The sequence below is a fragment of the Lingula anatina genome, chromosome 2 (genome assembly GCF_051362555.1).
Source record: "Lingula anatina isolate TDL-2025a chromosome 2, LinAna3.0, whole genome shotgun sequence".
NCBI lineage: Eukaryota > Metazoa > Brachiopoda > Lingulata > Lingulida > Lingulidae > Lingula > Lingula anatina.
Window position 1 is genome coordinate 41800657 of NC_141768.1, and position 18056 is coordinate 41818712.

The 18056-nt window shown below is 33.1% G+C and overlaps 3 protein-coding genes across 25 annotated transcripts in view; 1 reads left to right on the forward strand and 2 right to left on the reverse strand.

The window, feature by feature from the left end:
• Nucleotides 1-10673, reverse strand: part of LOC106166507 (thioredoxin domain-containing protein 6) — a 24710-nt gene extending 14037 nt beyond the window's left edge. For 11 of the 22 annotated variants that reach the window (XM_087005367.1, XM_087005362.1, XM_087005366.1 and 8 more), the window contains exons 1-12: nucleotides 10499-10666; nucleotides 9132-9237; nucleotides 7010-7113; nucleotides 6565-6636; nucleotides 6166-6282; nucleotides 5796-5871; nucleotides 3940-4019; nucleotides 3562-3654; nucleotides 1366-1517; nucleotides 1030-1104; nucleotides 725-849; nucleotides 381-525 (exon numbers count right to left, since the gene is read on the reverse strand). In XM_087005367.1, the coding sequence (XP_086861493.1) occupies nucleotides 381-525; nucleotides 725-849; nucleotides 1030-1104; nucleotides 1366-1517; nucleotides 3562-3654; nucleotides 3940-4019; nucleotides 5796-5871; nucleotides 6166-6282; nucleotides 6565-6636; nucleotides 7010-7113; nucleotides 9132-9225 (1133 nt within the window). In that variant the 5' untranslated portion in view covers nucleotides 9226-9237; nucleotides 10499-10666. Of the gene's footprint in view, nucleotides 1-380; nucleotides 526-724; nucleotides 850-1029; nucleotides 1105-1365; nucleotides 1518-3561; nucleotides 3655-3939; nucleotides 4020-5795; nucleotides 5872-6165; nucleotides 6283-6564; nucleotides 6637-7009; nucleotides 7114-9131; nucleotides 9238-9751; nucleotides 9858-10498 lie in introns of all 22 variants that reach the window. The other 11 variants (XM_087005379.1, XM_087005375.1, XM_087005378.1 and 8 more) reach the window with 2 other exon arrangements.
• Nucleotides 10641-18056, forward strand: part of LOC106156406 (vacuolar protein sorting-associated protein 8 homolog) — a 31397-nt gene continuing 23981 nt past the window's right edge. For both annotated transcript variants that reach the window (XM_087005353.1, XM_087005355.1), the window contains exons 1-13: nucleotides 10641-10724; nucleotides 11665-11733; nucleotides 12429-12562; nucleotides 13023-13113; nucleotides 13392-13424; nucleotides 13718-13772; nucleotides 13921-14045; nucleotides 14512-14598; nucleotides 14911-14978; nucleotides 15195-15245; nucleotides 15489-15591; nucleotides 15921-15977; nucleotides 16245-16367. In XM_087005353.1, coding sequence (XP_086861479.1) covers nucleotides 10662-10724; nucleotides 11665-11733; nucleotides 12429-12562; nucleotides 13023-13113; nucleotides 13392-13424; nucleotides 13718-13772; nucleotides 13921-14045; nucleotides 14512-14598; nucleotides 14911-14978; nucleotides 15195-15245; nucleotides 15489-15591; nucleotides 15921-15977; nucleotides 16245-16367 — 1059 coding nt within the window. In that variant the 5' untranslated portion in view covers nucleotides 10641-10661. The remainder of the gene's footprint in view (nucleotides 10725-11664; nucleotides 11734-12428; nucleotides 12563-13022; nucleotides 13114-13391; nucleotides 13425-13717; nucleotides 13773-13920; nucleotides 14046-14511; nucleotides 14599-14910; nucleotides 14979-15194; nucleotides 15246-15488; nucleotides 15592-15920; nucleotides 15978-16244; nucleotides 16368-18056) is intronic.
• LOC106166484 (uncharacterized) lies at nucleotides 16949-18028 on the reverse strand. The gene is made up of 3 exons (XM_087005388.1): nucleotides 17864-18028; nucleotides 17581-17710; nucleotides 16949-17238 (listed from the first exon to the last, which is right to left on the reverse strand). Exons 1-3 carry the CDS (start codon nucleotides 17906-17908, stop codon nucleotides 17063-17065), a joined length of 351 nt encoding a protein of 116 aa, XP_086861514.1. The 5' UTR covers nucleotides 17909-18028; the 3' UTR covers nucleotides 16949-17062.

Sequence of the window (18056 nt, forward strand, 5' to 3'; positions counted from 1 at the left end):
GCTAATGTGTCATCAGAAAATATACATTAGCTTTGTTTTACACAAGCTTTAAAATGTGCAAATAAGATTTAAGTACACTTGAATAAACTACATGTAAGACAAATTATATTGAAAGGCACTTGGGTAGCTTAAAATGAAAAACTGCAATTGGGAACAGAATGTTAATCTATACAAGCCTTGCTTTTAATGAAAAATGGTTATGAAAGGTACCAAACCCTAAATCCTGGTAAACTTTTTAAAGACTGGTTATTAAAATTAATGTTTAGTTTGACTAAAACTTTTATACACTTGGTCAGGCAGGGAAAGTAAAAATGTTCACATCAAAATGAGATCTGAATGTCTACCCCAAATGTGCAATGGAAGTGTATGTATGGGCTTACCAAGACATTCTATTTGTGAGCTCTTCAAAGTAAGGCTGATCTTTGTGTTCTTTGTAAAACTCTTCTGCTTGCTCCTTTGTGAGTTGGACTTCTTTTTGCATTGCAATTGTGAAGCCAGCTTCTTGGATCTTTTCAAGGATGGCATCTGAAGTAGGAAAATGTCCCACAGTTAATGCATAATATTAAGCTATATCAAAAGGTTTCAAACAAAATTTATGTATTGTAGCGAAGCTGTATAATTATAACTAAAGCACCTTAAAATCTGGTCTGCCTACCAGTGTAGTAAATGATTTCATCTGCAGAACTTTATTAACTAGCTTGTCTTGCTGTATACTGCCACCTACCTTTGTGTTCTGTGAGAGCATCTGGCCTGATGAGTGCCAGTGTTCTCTGTACTTGGGGTTTAGCTGCAGATTTGGCAGCTGGTGATCCAGGCATAACAAAGTTAGGGAAGAAAAAGGCAAGTTCTCTGAAAAAAAAAAAAACGAATAAAATAATTAACATGGTTTTTAATCTACAATTAAAAACAAATTTAGGGGAATGGCCATGCACTTGTCTCATTTTTAGTGTAAATTTCATTTTTAATATTTTTGTTAGAAAAGAACCAATGATAAATAAAACTTACAACGTGGAGAAAAAAATGTCATACCTTGTAGCTGTATCCTGTGAGTCACTACCATGGAGGGCATTGAAGTATTTTTCAGAACCAAACTTGGCACGTAAACTGGAAAAATATCACAACATATCAATATCAATATCATATTTTGTAATATCAAAATATGAGATAACTTTTCTTGTATCCCATTCTGCAATTCCAACAATAATTCATCAATTGTGAGTAAAATTAAGTCTGATCTTGTAAAATATTGCTGTTTTCCTACACTGACTTTGTTAAGTAAGGGAAACTACACTTTGAAGCAAAAGTCAACAACAGCCTTTTCATCCTTCATACTTCGTCATTTCCACTGTCTTCCTAATGTCTCACCTGTCAGGAGCTTGCTCCTTGGCCTCTTCCACACTTGTAGGACCAAGGAGATCCCTCCATTCCTGGATAATACCCTCTCCAGAACCTTTGGTCAGTACCAACACATGGCTTGGACCACTGGACATAAAACTGACCAGATCTTCAAAGTGTTCCTGTTGAGAAACAAAAGCATGAGTTTACAGAGCCTGAAAATGTATTTAACTTAGTGCAGCTTGCAAATGTTTATGTTACTGCAGTCTTGTTTTCCTGTACTGAGAAAGATATCTTAATACAAAAAAATTGGACAAATATAAAATTAAACCTAGCAAATATGAAAAGTCAGTTTTCAACATATTAAGACATTTTGAAAATTTTTTGAATATATATTTTTGCTGCATTCCTTAATTTTTTCAATCATTGTAACGTTTATAATCTAAAGAACAATATCCCTTTATTTGCAAATCCTTTCCTTCTACATTATTTACAAACATGTGGTTTCTATGCAAACAGAGCAGTTTTCACAAACATCTTATCATCTATCTTGTATTTTATCATTAAACACAAAAAGAACAACACTACACACTTTCATTTTATCTTGTACTTCAAAACTGTCTAATATTCAGTCCTGAGTATATCACAAGATATCATTCTTGATTTAAATAAATCTACAGTACAGCTTCTACTCCTGGAAGAATACTAACATACAAATAATAAGACTATCTGCATGGTTACAAATTACAATGAACTAACTCTAGCTATGAATTACAAGGTTTCTAAACAGTAATGGGGCATCATGGTATCTAATACCATATTGACATTTAGTCATCTGCCCAAAATCATTCTAGGACACCAGATTCAAATTGTTCAAGAGTAATTACCATAATTCTGTCAGTAAAGAGGTGAGCATTCACATCGAGAAGAGCCGAGGTCTAGCAAGGCCGAGACTTAAATATGGCGGCCACGTAATACTTTAATGGTCTCTCAATGACATTCATTGAGAGACTATTTAAGGATTATGTGGTTTCCTTTCATGTAGGTCTGCCATATTTAGGTCTCGGCCTTGCTAGACCTCGGCTCTTCTCGATGTGAATGCTCTCAAAGACAAATGCTCTATGTAAATCTAAAGCAACTGTTGCAGCAATCAGTGATTTAGAAACAAAAACTTTGTGAAACTAGGTCCAGTACAAAAACTAATTATTACTTTCAACAAGAAAGTTATGTTTTAATTACCGTTTGTGGGTTTGTCTGTGCACAGCATTATGAAAAGTCGTGGACAGATTTTATGAAATTTTCAGGATAGGTCAAATATGGGCCAAGATAGAAATTATTAGATTTTGGTGATAACTCAATGAGTCATTAATTAATTGATAAACTTTTACTGGATACTTCACAAATAGGCCAAGGAAGAAATGATTAAATTCTGGTGATGATTAATTATAAAAAGGAATTGGCACCATCACATCAACACACGTGCATGCAGTCAATCCACTCTACCAGGTCAATCCACTTCATTGATAAATACCAGCCATGTTTTATATTTTGTCTGAAATTTTTAATAATTTGGTAGGCAGTCACTGAGTGCATACCACAAACTTTATGTAGTTTTTGTTACTAAAACCATGCCATATTTAAGGTATAACTCTTTTGATGATTTGCAATATGGCTGGCACCTTATGCTGAAGGGGGGAATACATTCAATTACCTTAAACTGTAAAAAGCAAATAAAAAAACAAAACATGCAGGTCAGTAACTGTACAAGTTTAATTTCAATTAATTCCACTTAAGCAAGACTGGTTATGAAACAGTAACTGTTACTGCAATAAATTTGTTACTAACAAGCAGTCCAGTGCAAAGAATTAAACAACAGTTAAAACAAATAAAAATCTTGTGCAACAGTAATTTTATGCAGTATTTCTATTCATGCAATACTTAACACTAGGTTCAATATTAATACCACTCGCATTTGCTGTTTATTAATTTGGAAAGGGCAAACATTGACAACAACAAATATCCAAAATCAGAACATAATATGCCAACTTTTGATATAATACCTCCATGAGTTAAGAATAATTATATACTTAAAATCTACAAAAAAAAAAAAAAAAAAAAAAAAAAAAAAAAAAAAAAAAAAACAGTCCTTAGAGACTACAGAATGTGAGTGGTGCATGTCATGTCAAATGTGTAAAAGCATAGTTATCCAATGTATAGGACACATACCTGGTCTTGCTGTGCACTGTAAAACTCTCTAGCCTCCTCATCAGTCAGCTGCCTCTCCTCCTGTGCTAGAACCTCTATGCCTGCTTCTTTCATCTATAATAATAGTATACCAGACATCAAGTATGGTACATACACAAAGACATTTTAATTTTAGTTGAAGGTTTCTTTAAATTCCTTCATTTAAAAATGAGGGAATTTAAAGAAACCTTCAACTAAGTCTAGACAATATGGATAAAAAGAGATGAAAATTCTTCTCAAAACTTTCAACAATTTTCATGTTTTAGTAACAGTGTCTTTGTATATAATGATAACGGAAATTGGCCAAAACAATATTTAATGGCAAGCCCCATCTCCAGTTAGTTGTCCAGTTTTGTTCACCTGTTCTAGGATCTCTTCCACCTTGCCTGCCTTCACAGCATCAGGTTTGATGATGGCCACTGTCACCTCCTTCTTTGGAGCTGAAATGATTAAAAAAATACATGAAGAACTAATAAAATATTTCCTCCTTATTGGAGGTGCAGCAAACAATTTGGCCCATCCCCATAAAATATGTGCTATATATTTACAGGCATGCTTTATAATCATTTGAAAGTATATTTTATCCTCTTGAAAAGGAGTTCTGTAAATGGATTATGAGTTAAAATAATATTAAATATAACTGCTTTAATGTACATGTATATTTTACTTCCTTTCCCTTGTAACATTTCACTTAAAAAGTCAGTTACAACGTGTCTTAAGGAAATTTCAGGGTGCAAATCTATGCTAGATGTAGGCGTCTCTGCACATGTGCAAGTATGCACATGGGGTATATCATATTCACAATGAATTGTGTGTGTGTGTCTGTATTCAAGCATGCATGTCTGTGCATCAACATATGCACAGTTTACATTAACTTGGCCTTTGCCCAAAACAGATCTGATAACAGATCTTAATATATATAATAAGAGTGCAAAATTAAGAACCAAATAAAACCAAAGGTAAAAATGACATGCTGGTCACAATTTAATTAACAGTTATAATGATTTTGTAACTTTATACAATATACATTCATTGAAAGGAGAATACAAATTAACTTAAAGGTGAATAGAATGTTGAATACATTTGATCGATGGGACAAGGGATCTTGTATAACATACCATCAGTAAAAAAATTATGCAGTGTAAAATTGATAAAAAAAATAACACATATAATAAAGAAGCACAAGCAACATACAAAATAATATGTTCAATATTATGTGCATACTCAACAATGTGTGTATATCATGCAATGGGGATTGCAGTTGTATTTCAAGGACCAACAAAGACAAAGATTTACAGACAGAAGCTACATGTATATTACCAGTATGTGTAAAGCCAAGACTTACGAAGGCTAGTGTTAACTCCCTCCTTATCAGTGCTAGTGACTGACAGGCGGGACATTAGTTGTATTCTCTCTCCATTGAAATGAAAATCATCACTTGATTCTGAGACAAAAGCAGTGTTAGAGGGGAAAAATGAGAATTTTAATCCTGATTTTACAGAATTGTATTACATGTATATATTGCAAAGCTGCATCACTTACAAAAGCTTCAGATATGTTAATTGTGTAAATAGAGCACTACATTCATGCATTATTCTGGTGCATATATTTGGTATTTAGCATTTTAAAATGATAATAAAACAATATTAACTCATCAGATTTTGACTGTGTTACATATTAGTCTTCAGCAATTATACTGAGCACAGACAAATACATGTCAAAAATTGAAAAAAAAAATCCAGGGTAGGAGGGAAAAAAGAGAATAAAAATCTTAGATGTATTCATCTCAAATTATAACTTCTGCATAATATTATTGAATGAAGTATGTAAAATATAATTTGAAGTATTATTTTTTACTTGCTTCTTTCAGATACTGTATAATGTTTTCTCTTAAAACAAATGTCACCTCAAACTTCTTAGTGTGTCACTCTTTGATCATTGTGCAGCTATGACAATCCAGGTGAAATATTATGGGTTTTGAAAATTGGCTTAACATTTTTTAAACTAAGATGCATTTCTTGTGTAACTTTTATATGATACATGCATGTTAGCTAAAGAAAGAATACATTTCAGAGAAACATTTTGGGGAAGATGGGGAGGGAATCCCATTACAAATTCAATGCAAGAAGAGCCACTTCCAAATGAATTATACTGAACAACCTTCCTGTCAAGTCAGCATATTATCTCTAAAATTTATTGTGAAAAGCAGCACTCACCCTCTTCCTTTTCAGTCTCCTCCTCATCCAGACCGCCTTTCTCTTTCTCTTCCTCTCCAAGTGCTGGATCCCGAATCTAATGAGAAAGTGAATAACAAAAATATATAAAGTTATGTTTTATACCAAATTACTTTTAATTAAATGCTGTCTCAGAATTGTTGACTTTTAAATAATATGTAAATAATCACCCATATAAATATATGGCACATAAACAATATTAATGCCCAAGTGCATGACTAATTTATTTTGGCATAAATAAGCAATTGAATGAAAACTGAGTAAAACCAGCCTGTGGAAGAAAAGTGCAAAAGATACTCTAAAATTTGTAGCACTGATCAACTCATTTGAAATAGCAGAATCTACGTCATACCTCTTTTCTTTCTGCTATGCCCTCCATAACCTTGTGTTCCTGAGCCAGCTGATCCTTCAGAGTTCTCTCTATCACTGGGGCATTAGCACCTCGCACCACTGCAACCAGGCAACCACCCTAATTTCAAGATTGAATAAATTCTCAAAATGAATATCATCTTAAGGAAAGGATTATTTGACAGTAAATATGTTAAAACAATGCATGCATTTGGCCCAAAAGAGAAATTATCTCTATAACTTTAAATAACAAAAATGAACAGGTAAACACAGGTAAACTCAGGAAGCAAGGTGCTTGCTGGACTGAAATGATAAATAAAGGGATGCTTATTCTATTGTATTGCAGTTCAAAGGCTTTTTGTTAGTCTACAGCTTATTGGTCTGACACCATCAAACTACTTACAGCAAAGAAAAGAAAGCATGGCTGGCATTTTCCTCTGTATTTCTCCAATGCATCTATTGTGTCTGCCTTTGCCTGAAATGAAAAGATCATTTTCTTAGTTTATCACAGAAACTGGCATTATTTGGATCATTCAACAAACTGTGATGTGCTAGAATTTTCATCTACTGGAGCCTATTTCACAAAATAGTTTTTTAGACAAGACACTTTAGACAGAAACTGTTTTTTTTTTTTAAGTCAGAATAAATTTGTGGCACCCTGCATTATTAATGTGACTATTCAAATACTGACAGAAATTCTAACAATTCAGTTGCTGTGTACATGCTAAGGCTTTCTATTGGGCATTTTGTTGAAGTCTGAAATCAAATGCCAGGGTGCAATGGGTAAGACTTCTCATAGAGGATGCTGATTTTGTAATACATGTGAAAATGTCTGTCTCTGTACTCACTGTGGCAAAGTGCAGATAATCATCACTTAGTTCCATCTTCAACTTTCTCAAATTGGTGACCATAGCTTTGCATGGTCCGCTCCATTCCTGGTACACATCAACCACTACAAAGAGCAAAATTAATGTTCATAAAAGTGTGGTAGATGTGACATGAAACATGCACCAAATGTGACTGGTTGTGAATATGTTGGAAACCATGCTGCTTGGAATTTGGCTCCTGGTTCGCATTGAAAATGAATTCTTGACAAATCGGATTAAAAGCAGAAAAAAAAAATTAACCCTCTCCTTCTGGCTAAAATTATAATAATCTAATATTTGATAATTAAAATAAAAACTGGTGCATGCTATCTAGTCTATAAGTGCATTTTTTTAAATAATAAGGTGCTTTAATTTTTTCATATGTTCTAAGAAAGCAACAAATTGTTTCAATAAATGTGTGCAAAGCTAAGCTAAAAATAAATTTAATTACTACTATCCTCACATTAAGCAAAAAATTGTGTAACTATTATGAATTTTTTTTACCGTGAATGTGCAATTTTCTAAAAAAAGATGCAGCATGCAATATAAAATCTGCAAGTGCTTATTTTAAAACAAATACACATACAGGCATTATGTGCTCCCAATTACGTTATATTATTACACATCAATTATTCTAAATTATGTTAATTCTTAGTAAACACTTATTTAGGTGTATTAACATGTCAAAGAACTATAATCAAAGAAAGAAAGAATGGGGTTAATCACCTACTCAATACACAAAAATGTTTAATGCTAAGTATCTGTAAATAAATCACAACATTCCAGCAAACAATGACCCACAAACAAATATGCAAAATTAAAAGATTGGGAGAAAATTATGTGAAAGTAAATTGAGCTTTCTACCAACATATCAACACACATTATTTTAGCAAGTGGGAGGATCACTCTAAAACATTATGACAACTATATGATTTCCTTTTCAATTTTTTTTTTTTTTTTTTGTTTCAGTAGCAAATATCTTATCAAAATCAAGATCATTTTGCAAAACTAACCTTAAACCAATCGATTATCATTTGAATATGTGCCATCAAATATCTTTTTCTTCCAAGATATAATTGTCTTGAAAATTTGGCATTAATTTCTTAACTGAATCCAGTATTTAATATTCATTTTATCTTTTTTTATCTATCATTTTTTCTTTAAGCAATCCTCCCACAAGCCATATGCACGTATTATGAAATGAAAGAATAAATGATGAATCATGTCAACTTTGTGCTTCCAAATTAAAAAAAAAGAAAGTTAAGGTTAACACATGTACAGGTATGTAAAGCAGCTCTGTAATATTAAACATGGAAACACCCAATACTAAAACAAAGATGTCAACATAAAAATATCAGATCATTATTCTGAATCAGGTGGGTTTCACTGACCAATGCCCAGTATGTGGCTATCTTAATAGTCAGTAAGGAGGTTGAAAGACAGGCATGAAGTTTATAAGGTACAACCACAAGAGTTTCTCATGATTAAATCCACAATATACAAAAGTAAGTCTAAAAACAAAAGAAATAATTTAATCTGTATACTTTATAACATTTAGAAAAAAATCTATTTTGATCTTGTTCTGTATTGTTTTCAAGACTTATATGAATAATGAAATGAGACAAAATGTGTTTTACCATTTGGTTGATCTGAAGTCTTATGGAACTCAAAGACTTTATTTCAATGAATAATTATAAGAACCTCTTGTGGACATTCACTGACAGGGTAAAAAATAAAATAAACATATATCATACATATAAAACAGAAAGAACAATCAACAGAAAAGTCTACCTTTCCACATTTAGAAGATACTGTTGTAACAGAACCAACTTATCAGTGTTTACACATTTTTAAACAATTGTAAATGGAAAATATTTTATCTTTGTACAGCATATTGCAATAATTTCAATTATTCTTCAGGAACACTTTTGTAGGTCAACACTACCCCCCCCCCCCCCCCCAAAGAAAAAATTGGAATTTTTTTTTTTTTTCTTTTGATAAAAGTTTGTTTTTTTAATATTCAAGAAAGTTCTCTTTTGACAGTCTCCTAAATGTGAAAGCATCAATTTAGTCAAAATTCTCTGCATTCCTGCCGTCACATTACCAATCAACCCTTCTTTGGCCAAACATTCCTCCCATTCCTCCTGGGTTCCTATATCGACCGCTATGGCGGCCTCTTTTTTTCCTTTGCCTGCCATTATTTATGCTAGCTAGTGATAAATAAACAGGGAAGAAAAAGGTGTCAGATTCATTCAAATATATTTTAATATTTCATATTCTGTATCCTGCAAGCCTTCATTGGTATATGATTTTTATAAAGGTAAATCCTATTATTTTAGCTTTTGTACGACACATATATCATTTTTGATATGTATATACCAGTAATAACCCACCCATAACGTAATTGTTATGAATTTTGGTTGAGGTTACCTTAAAAAATATATACCAATGCATGGCTTATTTGCAGGTCAACAAAGAAAAACCAACTTGCCCCTTTGCATCCATCTCTCCTCACACATCTGCCTCCCCCAATCCCCTTTTTTACAAAAAAAAAAAAAGTTACAAAGCATCCAACTTAAATTAATTAACATTTGAGAATTTTTCCTGGTCATTATTTTGACTCTAATGGAAAACTATATCATACTTGTGTGTTGGAGGTTTTAGATGCATTGCAAGCTGATTTTTCCTTAAAAATTGCTTTTGTCTCATACCAGATACATTTACCTAAAAGTCCTTCTTTTGTCATAAATTCTTCCCATTCTTCTTGCGTCTCAATTTGCACTTGTAAAACTATTTCCTTCTTCTTTCCTGCCATATTGTCTTAAAAACGCTGTATTAAAATCCACACAAAATGAACACAATATTTTATGCAAAATGAACTAATATATTATAATAATATGTTTAATAAATTTAAAACTGCCATGTTCTTCATAGCTACAGGGTACAAAGTAGGAGCAGTAATTACTGACAGGAGTATGGTGCTTATTAAGTAAATTTGTTTGGAGATACAGAAATTAACATTTTTATTTCCTACAAGTACGAACAGGTTACATATATAAATATATAGATTTACTACCATTAGGCCTAGTGTGACACTCTTGAATGGAGTAAATCATAAATAATCAGTTCACATTTCAGTATCATTTAAGTTCTTATAGAACCACAAATTCACAGTAATTGTAATGTAGTAATGCCAACAAACTTTCATAAATATAGTTGCAAATTCCATATGCATGTCACAGTTCACGCTAGATCAAAACTGGTATAGTAAAAATTACTAAAATGTTCAGTATTCAACTTCAAGTTAAAAATTGATATAGCCTTAGAACATGTACTAGTACTGTACTGTACATGTACGTCGTTCGTTGCACGGGTAAGTTTCCAATATATGTCGGTATTATCTAATCATAGCTCTCTGTATGCAATCAAGTAATTCAAATTGTTTAATGTACATAAAAACTACCATCCTACCTTGTCTGATTACTTTCCCATAGGATAATATGAAAAATATAAGCTTGAAATCCTTACACGCTGCAATTTGTAGGCTAGATGTTTATGGTTGCTGGGATGATCACATGACGCAAACGCTGTTTTTGATTGGTTCAGTTGCAAGTGCCCTGTAAATAGGTCAAATATGGCCGATGCAGTGGAAAGTGCCTTGACAGCTGCCGAAAAATTAGAATTATCACTAGAAGAGGTAATTACGAGATAGTGAAATTAATTTTCATATTAGCATTTTATTGTATTGTTGAGAGTCTATACATAATTAAGTTTGATTTTGGGGCTATAGAACGAAACAGGAGCAACCACTCTACATCAAGTCGTACGCCCCCCCTTCTTCCTGTAACGAAGAGGCCCGAGGAGAGTAGAGCCAGCTCAAGTTTACACAATGAATGTATATTAGTCCGTATATGATTGCACATGGGCGGATCCTTCGGGTGGGTGTAGGGATTTACTAACATATTTTCTGTTCATTTGACGTTAGCCACACTGTAATCTTATTTGGTTTCCAAAGTAAGACTAAACCCTGTAATGTAGTATTTGGGTTATTCACACGGTTGTGTACACTGTAGTACGTGGAGGCTAATAAATCCAATTTATGACAGAAACAAATATGTAGAACACAAGCCTGGACATTTTTGGCATTGGTGATGCATTCGTATTTTACAGTGTTCAGATAAATTAGGGATATTAATGTTGTAAACATGTTAATGCAATTTGCACTGTTATGCATGTTTACATGTATTTCATTATGATGATGATTAACTAAGCAGTTTGTTTCTGTTTGTTTTAAGCATGTAAGTTGTATTAGCAGTTTTACATGATGATAGTTTTGCTTGGTTTGTGTCTGAAGCAAAATGCCATTTTTGTATTAATTCCTAATTTCAGTGATATGATTTTTAAAGGTTTTGGCAATTTATTCAATCCTCACGTAAAATCCATTTTAGATATCACTAATACTACAGAATATTCATTGGTAAAAAACAACAACATTCTACACAAGGGAATCCTAATTCATTCTCCAAGCCATTCAGACTAGAATAAATCATTGTGATAAGGTGCACATTTGACAAAGTAACTTTTGACTTGAAGTTGCTAAATTGTTGTTGCATGATATATTTTTTCCTGATTTTTAGCTTGATGTTTCCGAGTTTGACCTGCCTGAAGTAGCAACACCACCAACACTAGAAAGTATCTTGAATGAAGTAAGCAAGGTTTCATGTAATATTATATTTCTGGTATGGTAGAAAAACTACAATAATTGTGTTGAGAAAGTCTGTTACAGTTATTTATATCTCTGTTTACAATTTATTTGTGTGTATTAGTTTCATTGATTACTAAAAAAAAAAACTTGGTGAATTGCTTTCTTTGATATGATGTTTTTATGACTTTGTATTTTGTTGAATTTTGGCCTCATAGATGAATTTTTAAAAGATTGACACTCTTATTGAAGGCACATCTTTGAGAAAATATGGCATAATTGAAGCCATATTCAGTGCATAGTAACTGTGTTTGTTCTTTGCATGTTTTTTATGTGAAAAAAAGAATTTTTTATAATCAATTATGCATGAACTGAACAATAGGTAATTGTTGAAGATATCATTATGGTTTAAGAAGTTCAACATGGCTTGATGAACAGAACTTCCATTTCACCACAAAATCCCAAAGAATTTAAAGAAAAAACGCTGAGTCTTGTAATGCAGTGCCAATGTTAAAAACAAAAGTTTTGCTATATATTTATTCTGAATAAATTTTCTTAAGCCACTTTTTGAAAACCAGTGATTTCAGCTATAATTTTATGTATATTCTTTTAAAATAGTTTTATCTTCACTACCTTCTTTGTATGACTTCAACCTTTTGGTTGGTGTGATTTGAAATTCTAATTTTGGTATTGTTGCAGCCAGATGATGACAATGTATTTGAAGATGAGAGTCAGTTGGAGATGTTCAGAGGGGACCAGGCAGATACAATGTCTGTATCTTCCATGTCCTCAGCCTCTAGCCATGACATAGCAGAGGGAAAGTCTCCTAAGAAGTAAGTTCAATCATTGGCAAAGATGATGTAAATGTTGTGCAGGCCTATGTTGATATGGTTGGCACCCAGCAGGAATGTAGCAGTAGAAGTCTATAGAATAAGTTGATGTGCTTTATTTCTAATCTCTTAGTCTAAGATTCAAATAAACAGGAAATTATTATGGAATGTTTGGATACATGAGTATTTTTGTGTCAAGTGAAATGAAAATGGAACAAAATTGGCATTCTTTAATCCTTGGTTCAGTTAAAAGAGGTATCTGTAAATCTAAATACACATAATATCTGCTATTTATTAAATTATTCATATTATTTGACCTGTTACTTGCTCAGATGTTTCCTTAAACAAAGGTTAATTGATAAAATTGCCTATTAGTAATATTTGCTATAATATTAAAGAAAATTCATCATTTCTGATCTTATAATGTAATGAATGATCATAAATTATGTTTGCTAATTTTTAGGCAGAGGAAGAGCATTACATATGAAGCACATGGATCCATTTTAAGACATGTTGTTCTAAAAGGCATCTCTGCCCAGCTTAACTCAGCTTCAGTGAGTAGTAGTCACACTAGCCTACAACCAGTATCATATGGGCCTGTTTCACATAAAGTCTTGTCTGTTATGGGGCTAAAATCCTAGCCTCCTAAAATGTACTTGACTAAGTTAAAACTGAATTTTAACAAAGAATCTAATTCCGATTGGCCACTGGCCATTTTTTTTAATGTTTCATTGCAATACTACCAGTGATGCTGACTTCAAGTCATTGTTAACAGATCTAAACCTGGTAAAAACACAGTTTTGATACTGTATCTGCTCTCTTTGTGTTTCAGGAACGTGTAGATGCTGGAATGCCTACAGCAGTGGTAAGTGCCCTGAAGGTGGCAGCACCTGCTGAGTTGATGGAAAGAGAATCTTTTCACAAAAATACATTATATGATTCCTAATATTTTGCTCATCAAACAAATGACATCTGCATTAAATTTTTCCTGATCTTTTTATTGAATTATAACATGCTTAATATTTTTTGCATTGGCATTTTTATGTTTGTTTGTCCATTCAAACATTCAATCAATCATTCATTCATCATTTGTAATGTGCTCATTTTGAGTTTTATATTTTCAATATTTTTTATAAATCACAGAATTTGTACTTTTAGGCTGTCTCCCAGTTAATTGCAATAGGGACTTCCCATGGACTTGTGCTAGTGTTTGGTAAGCTTACCACAACTTGCTGATAATAGTATGACACTGCTGCTGCCCACATCAGATAGTTTTAACTTGAGAACTGTCACCCATGTCATACACATAAATTTTGTCTGTGATTTTATATTAATTACACAAATGTCTTTTTTTTTCAAAGACCCCAAACAGGTGTTAAAATGGTGCCTTGGTAGTACAGCCGTAGGAGCTCAGTATGGAGCAGTGTCAGCTCTCAGCTTTAACAGAGATTGCACTAGACTACTCTGTGGATTTGCTAGAGGGCAGGTTAGTACCTTGTAGCTATAACAGGTAGATTCTGTATTGGGGTTATCATCACACATCAACTTTATGGGTATTTTTTTATCTCTCAGGGCCATGTGAGTAATGGGTGGTTCAATAGGTGCAGTATTAGATTGTCGCTTCCCTTACGAAAAATTCCTATAGGATACTATAGGAATTTTTTGTAAGGGTTCCAACACTTCCACTTCCATTTAATATGTATGATAACAACAGTAGATTCCATATGACGCATCACATTGCTCCATTAAAGCAACCAAATCTAATGGTCCAGGAATGGATTTTATATTAGCTTAAATTAATATGAACATTGGCTAATTAGCATCTTCACATATTTTGAATAAATGTTCTTGTCTCTAAGTGTCCTCTTAATGCAGGATCTACTGCTCATTAAATGTTGCAATTATTGTCTTATTGAGCTTTTATCAGACACCTGACTTTGTGTGATTTTCAGATCACCATGTGGGATATCACAAATGGGAAATTGCTGAGAACCATCACAGATGCTCATCCCCCAGGGTCTGCTGTGCTGCATGTGAAGGTGAGAATGTCTGTCACACCCAACACAATCTCTTCACACCTAACACAATTTCCTCACGCTCTCTTCACACCTAACACAATCTCTTCACACCTAACACAATGTATTTACACCCAACAGATATGTTCACAAAATGTTGACTTCATGTTTCTGAATCTGTTAAACAGATATCGCATATTGTTTTGTAGACTGATTCTAATATAATTCTGCGTTCTATTAGCTATTTGGTTAGAAATTGATAACATGTTTAGAGATTAGGCACCGTTTATGGGTTTTATGCGGAAATGGCTCTATCAGATACTGTTTTCATTCCAGTTCACAGATGAACTGACAGTGGCAGTTTGTAGTGACAGTGGGGGCTCAGTTTTTGAACTGGAATTCAAGTAAGTAAATGTCTTCACGTGTCTTGACATATTATGAAACTGTAATCTCCTGTAATCTGCAAAGTAGTTAAAAATCAGTAAAAACACTTAAAGAAAGAGCAGTGATTTATATGAGTACTAACTGACACAAACTTATTGAATTAAAAATCTGATTATATAATAACTGGTTACTATTAGACTTATTTTGCTAATTTATTTTGTTTTGTTTTGTTTCAGGCGTCTAATAGGGGTACGGACATGTGAGTCTAAATGTTTATTCTCTGGAAGGTAAGAGAAAGCCACAACAACTAATTTTAATACTTGTATGGTCATACACAGTTATAATCATAATTATTTTGTAAAATGTTACTTAATTTTCATTTGCCCTTTGTTGTCAGGAATTTAGTTTTAGTCATAAGTATAAACATTCTGTTGCATTTCTGATGAGTAATACTATACATCAGACTTTAATGGACTGCCACAATTCCTAGTAGAAATACCTCCTAGTCAATATCTCCATCATATTTTCAGCCGGGGTGAAGTGTGTGCAATAGAACCTCTTCATATGAATTACACTATCAAAGACCATCCCATGAAGGATGTTATGATACTTGCCATGGCAACATTCTCTAAGGTACTATAGGCACAAATTGAACAAATGGTATATTTAAGTCCAAAAAGAAGTAACAAGTTTAAAGCAGATTTTACACAATACTTAAAAGTAGATTTCATCCTTTGAATAAATATGAGATAATGATATGCAGATATGAGGGTTTTCCTTGGAATCAAAGAATTCCAAGAGTTTAAAATCAGTTCTGATTGGTCTTCAGATTTTTCAAGTTTGAATATATGCATAGTCCCACAAATAACTGTTTAATGATTTTTTTAAAACCCAGATCTGTCTTAAAATAATTTTTTAACAAAAAAATTTATTATGAAATATTAATCTGCTTCTGTTTCCAGGTCTTAATAGTAACACTGAGACCACAACTCAAAGTGATGTTCTCACATCCATTAAAGGTGAGACTTGAACAGAACAGAAATTCCTGGTGAAAATTGTGATTCCTTTTTTATCCATAAGTCAGCAGAACCCAAAGGAACTATATTGTGGATGAAAGACATAACTTCCATTTGCTTGACAATCATTACAGAAAAAATAAGGCAGAAATCGGCATGTAATCCTGATAAGAAGCACTTGAAATGTTAATTATTATTTTCATGGTGCTGTTTATATTGCCAAAATTAATATTCACCATAATGTTTATATCATATCTATGACGTTTCCAGGGCGACAGCTCCACGCTGCCACTGCTGGCCTGGCAGTTTGTGGTCATCCAGGTCTCGGACAAGGACAGAGTGATTGACCCTGTGCTGGCCTTTGGAAGGGACAGCACCATACACTTCTTTCAGGTATAGGCTCTATTCTCATCAGTTTTAACTTAGGTGGAAATAATAAGATAGAAATAAACTATTAGGTGTCATCATTTGACAGGACTTTGGAGGAGCCCCAGTCTCACTTTGTTCTTTGAATAAATTATGATAATTAACCTGCTTTGAATTAATTATGATAATCAACATAGTCATTATTTAACATCTGTCAGTTTCTATTAGTAAATCTTGTCGGATTCATGGCTGTGGAAAAGGACCAGGTGTTAGAAGTTCTGTAATTGCAAACAAGCTTAAAGGGGGTCTTTCTGATATGTTGAAAAACAGCATATTGAAAATGTGTTGTTTTGTATCGAAGGCAAGATTTTAAGAAAAATTGGCCTTGGAAGCACTCTTAAATAGAAGTGAAAATTTTTGCTAAAAGCTTACCATCATTTCAAACCTGTTCTGCTCATAGTAAAGTTATAGAAAATGTTCAACTGAATTGTGTCATAACATATTAAGTCTAAGAAAGTTAGTTCCAATTACAAATTGCTTTATGTATAAGATTTCTTACAATTATATAAGATCTGTCATAGACATTCATCATTTTTTAAACACTAAAATGATATAAATGACTTTTTTATTTCTGACAATTCTCATTAAAAATTGTTATCAGCAGCAGTTCTGATGGCAGCTGTTCTCATTTGGTGATTGAATATAGCAAACTTTTTCCCTGCTTAGACATTAGTTGGTCCTTCCTCACAGAAGGAATCCCCTGGCCTGAAGATAATCTTTCTCTTGGTCTTGCCATCTGGGTAGTAATTGCAGACCAGACCTGGGGCACAGCCACAGGAGGCAAACCCTGGGGTGTGGCAAGAGTCCCCTTTCTGAATATAGGCCATACATCTGCCCTCTGGAATATTATTATATATAATATAAGAATTATTCCTGTATTCGTACTGGTGCATTTTGTTTCACTGGTTGTGATATAACAATACAATGTTTTAATATATTTATTTATAAATATAAATAAATCAGAAAAATAACATTTTCAGATATATTTTCTTACAGTATATATCAAAGAGATCAGATGCTCAGTTAGATGAATTGGTGACAATCAATGAGTTGATTACAGCTGTGACTATATACATAGCTGACTTTTGGCTTTTAGCCGACTAAACTTGGCCCAATATCTCTAAAAGTTTTTATGAAACAAGACCCTGAATGATAGCACAAAATATTTTAAATACACCACCTCGTTTAGACAGGAAAGGGAGATCAGGCAGAACCCTCTTGCTGACTATGTGGAATCTATACTCTGGTACACAGCATTCACCATCATTACAGTCATCATTGGTTTTGCAGTCACGGATAGTGACTGCACCCTGCAAATGCAAAACCATTATTTTTTTAGTCTGAAGCTTTCGCCTATAGTGCAATGTCTTCTTTTTTCTTGTGAAGTATGTGTCTGCAAACATTCTTTTTATTTATTTATTTATTTATTTATTTATTTATTTAAAAACCGTAAAGATACTCACAAAAGCAGCAGCTACTACAGCCAGGAAAACCAGCAGTGTCTTCATCTTGTCTTGTGAACTGTCAATATGGTCTACTTCATGAAGTGGACTTGGATCTAGTTTAGTATTACGTCTCTGGGGCTGTGGAGCCTGAACAGGTGTCACTGGGATGGGTCTATAATCATATTATGATACTGTGACCTGTTTTGGGTTT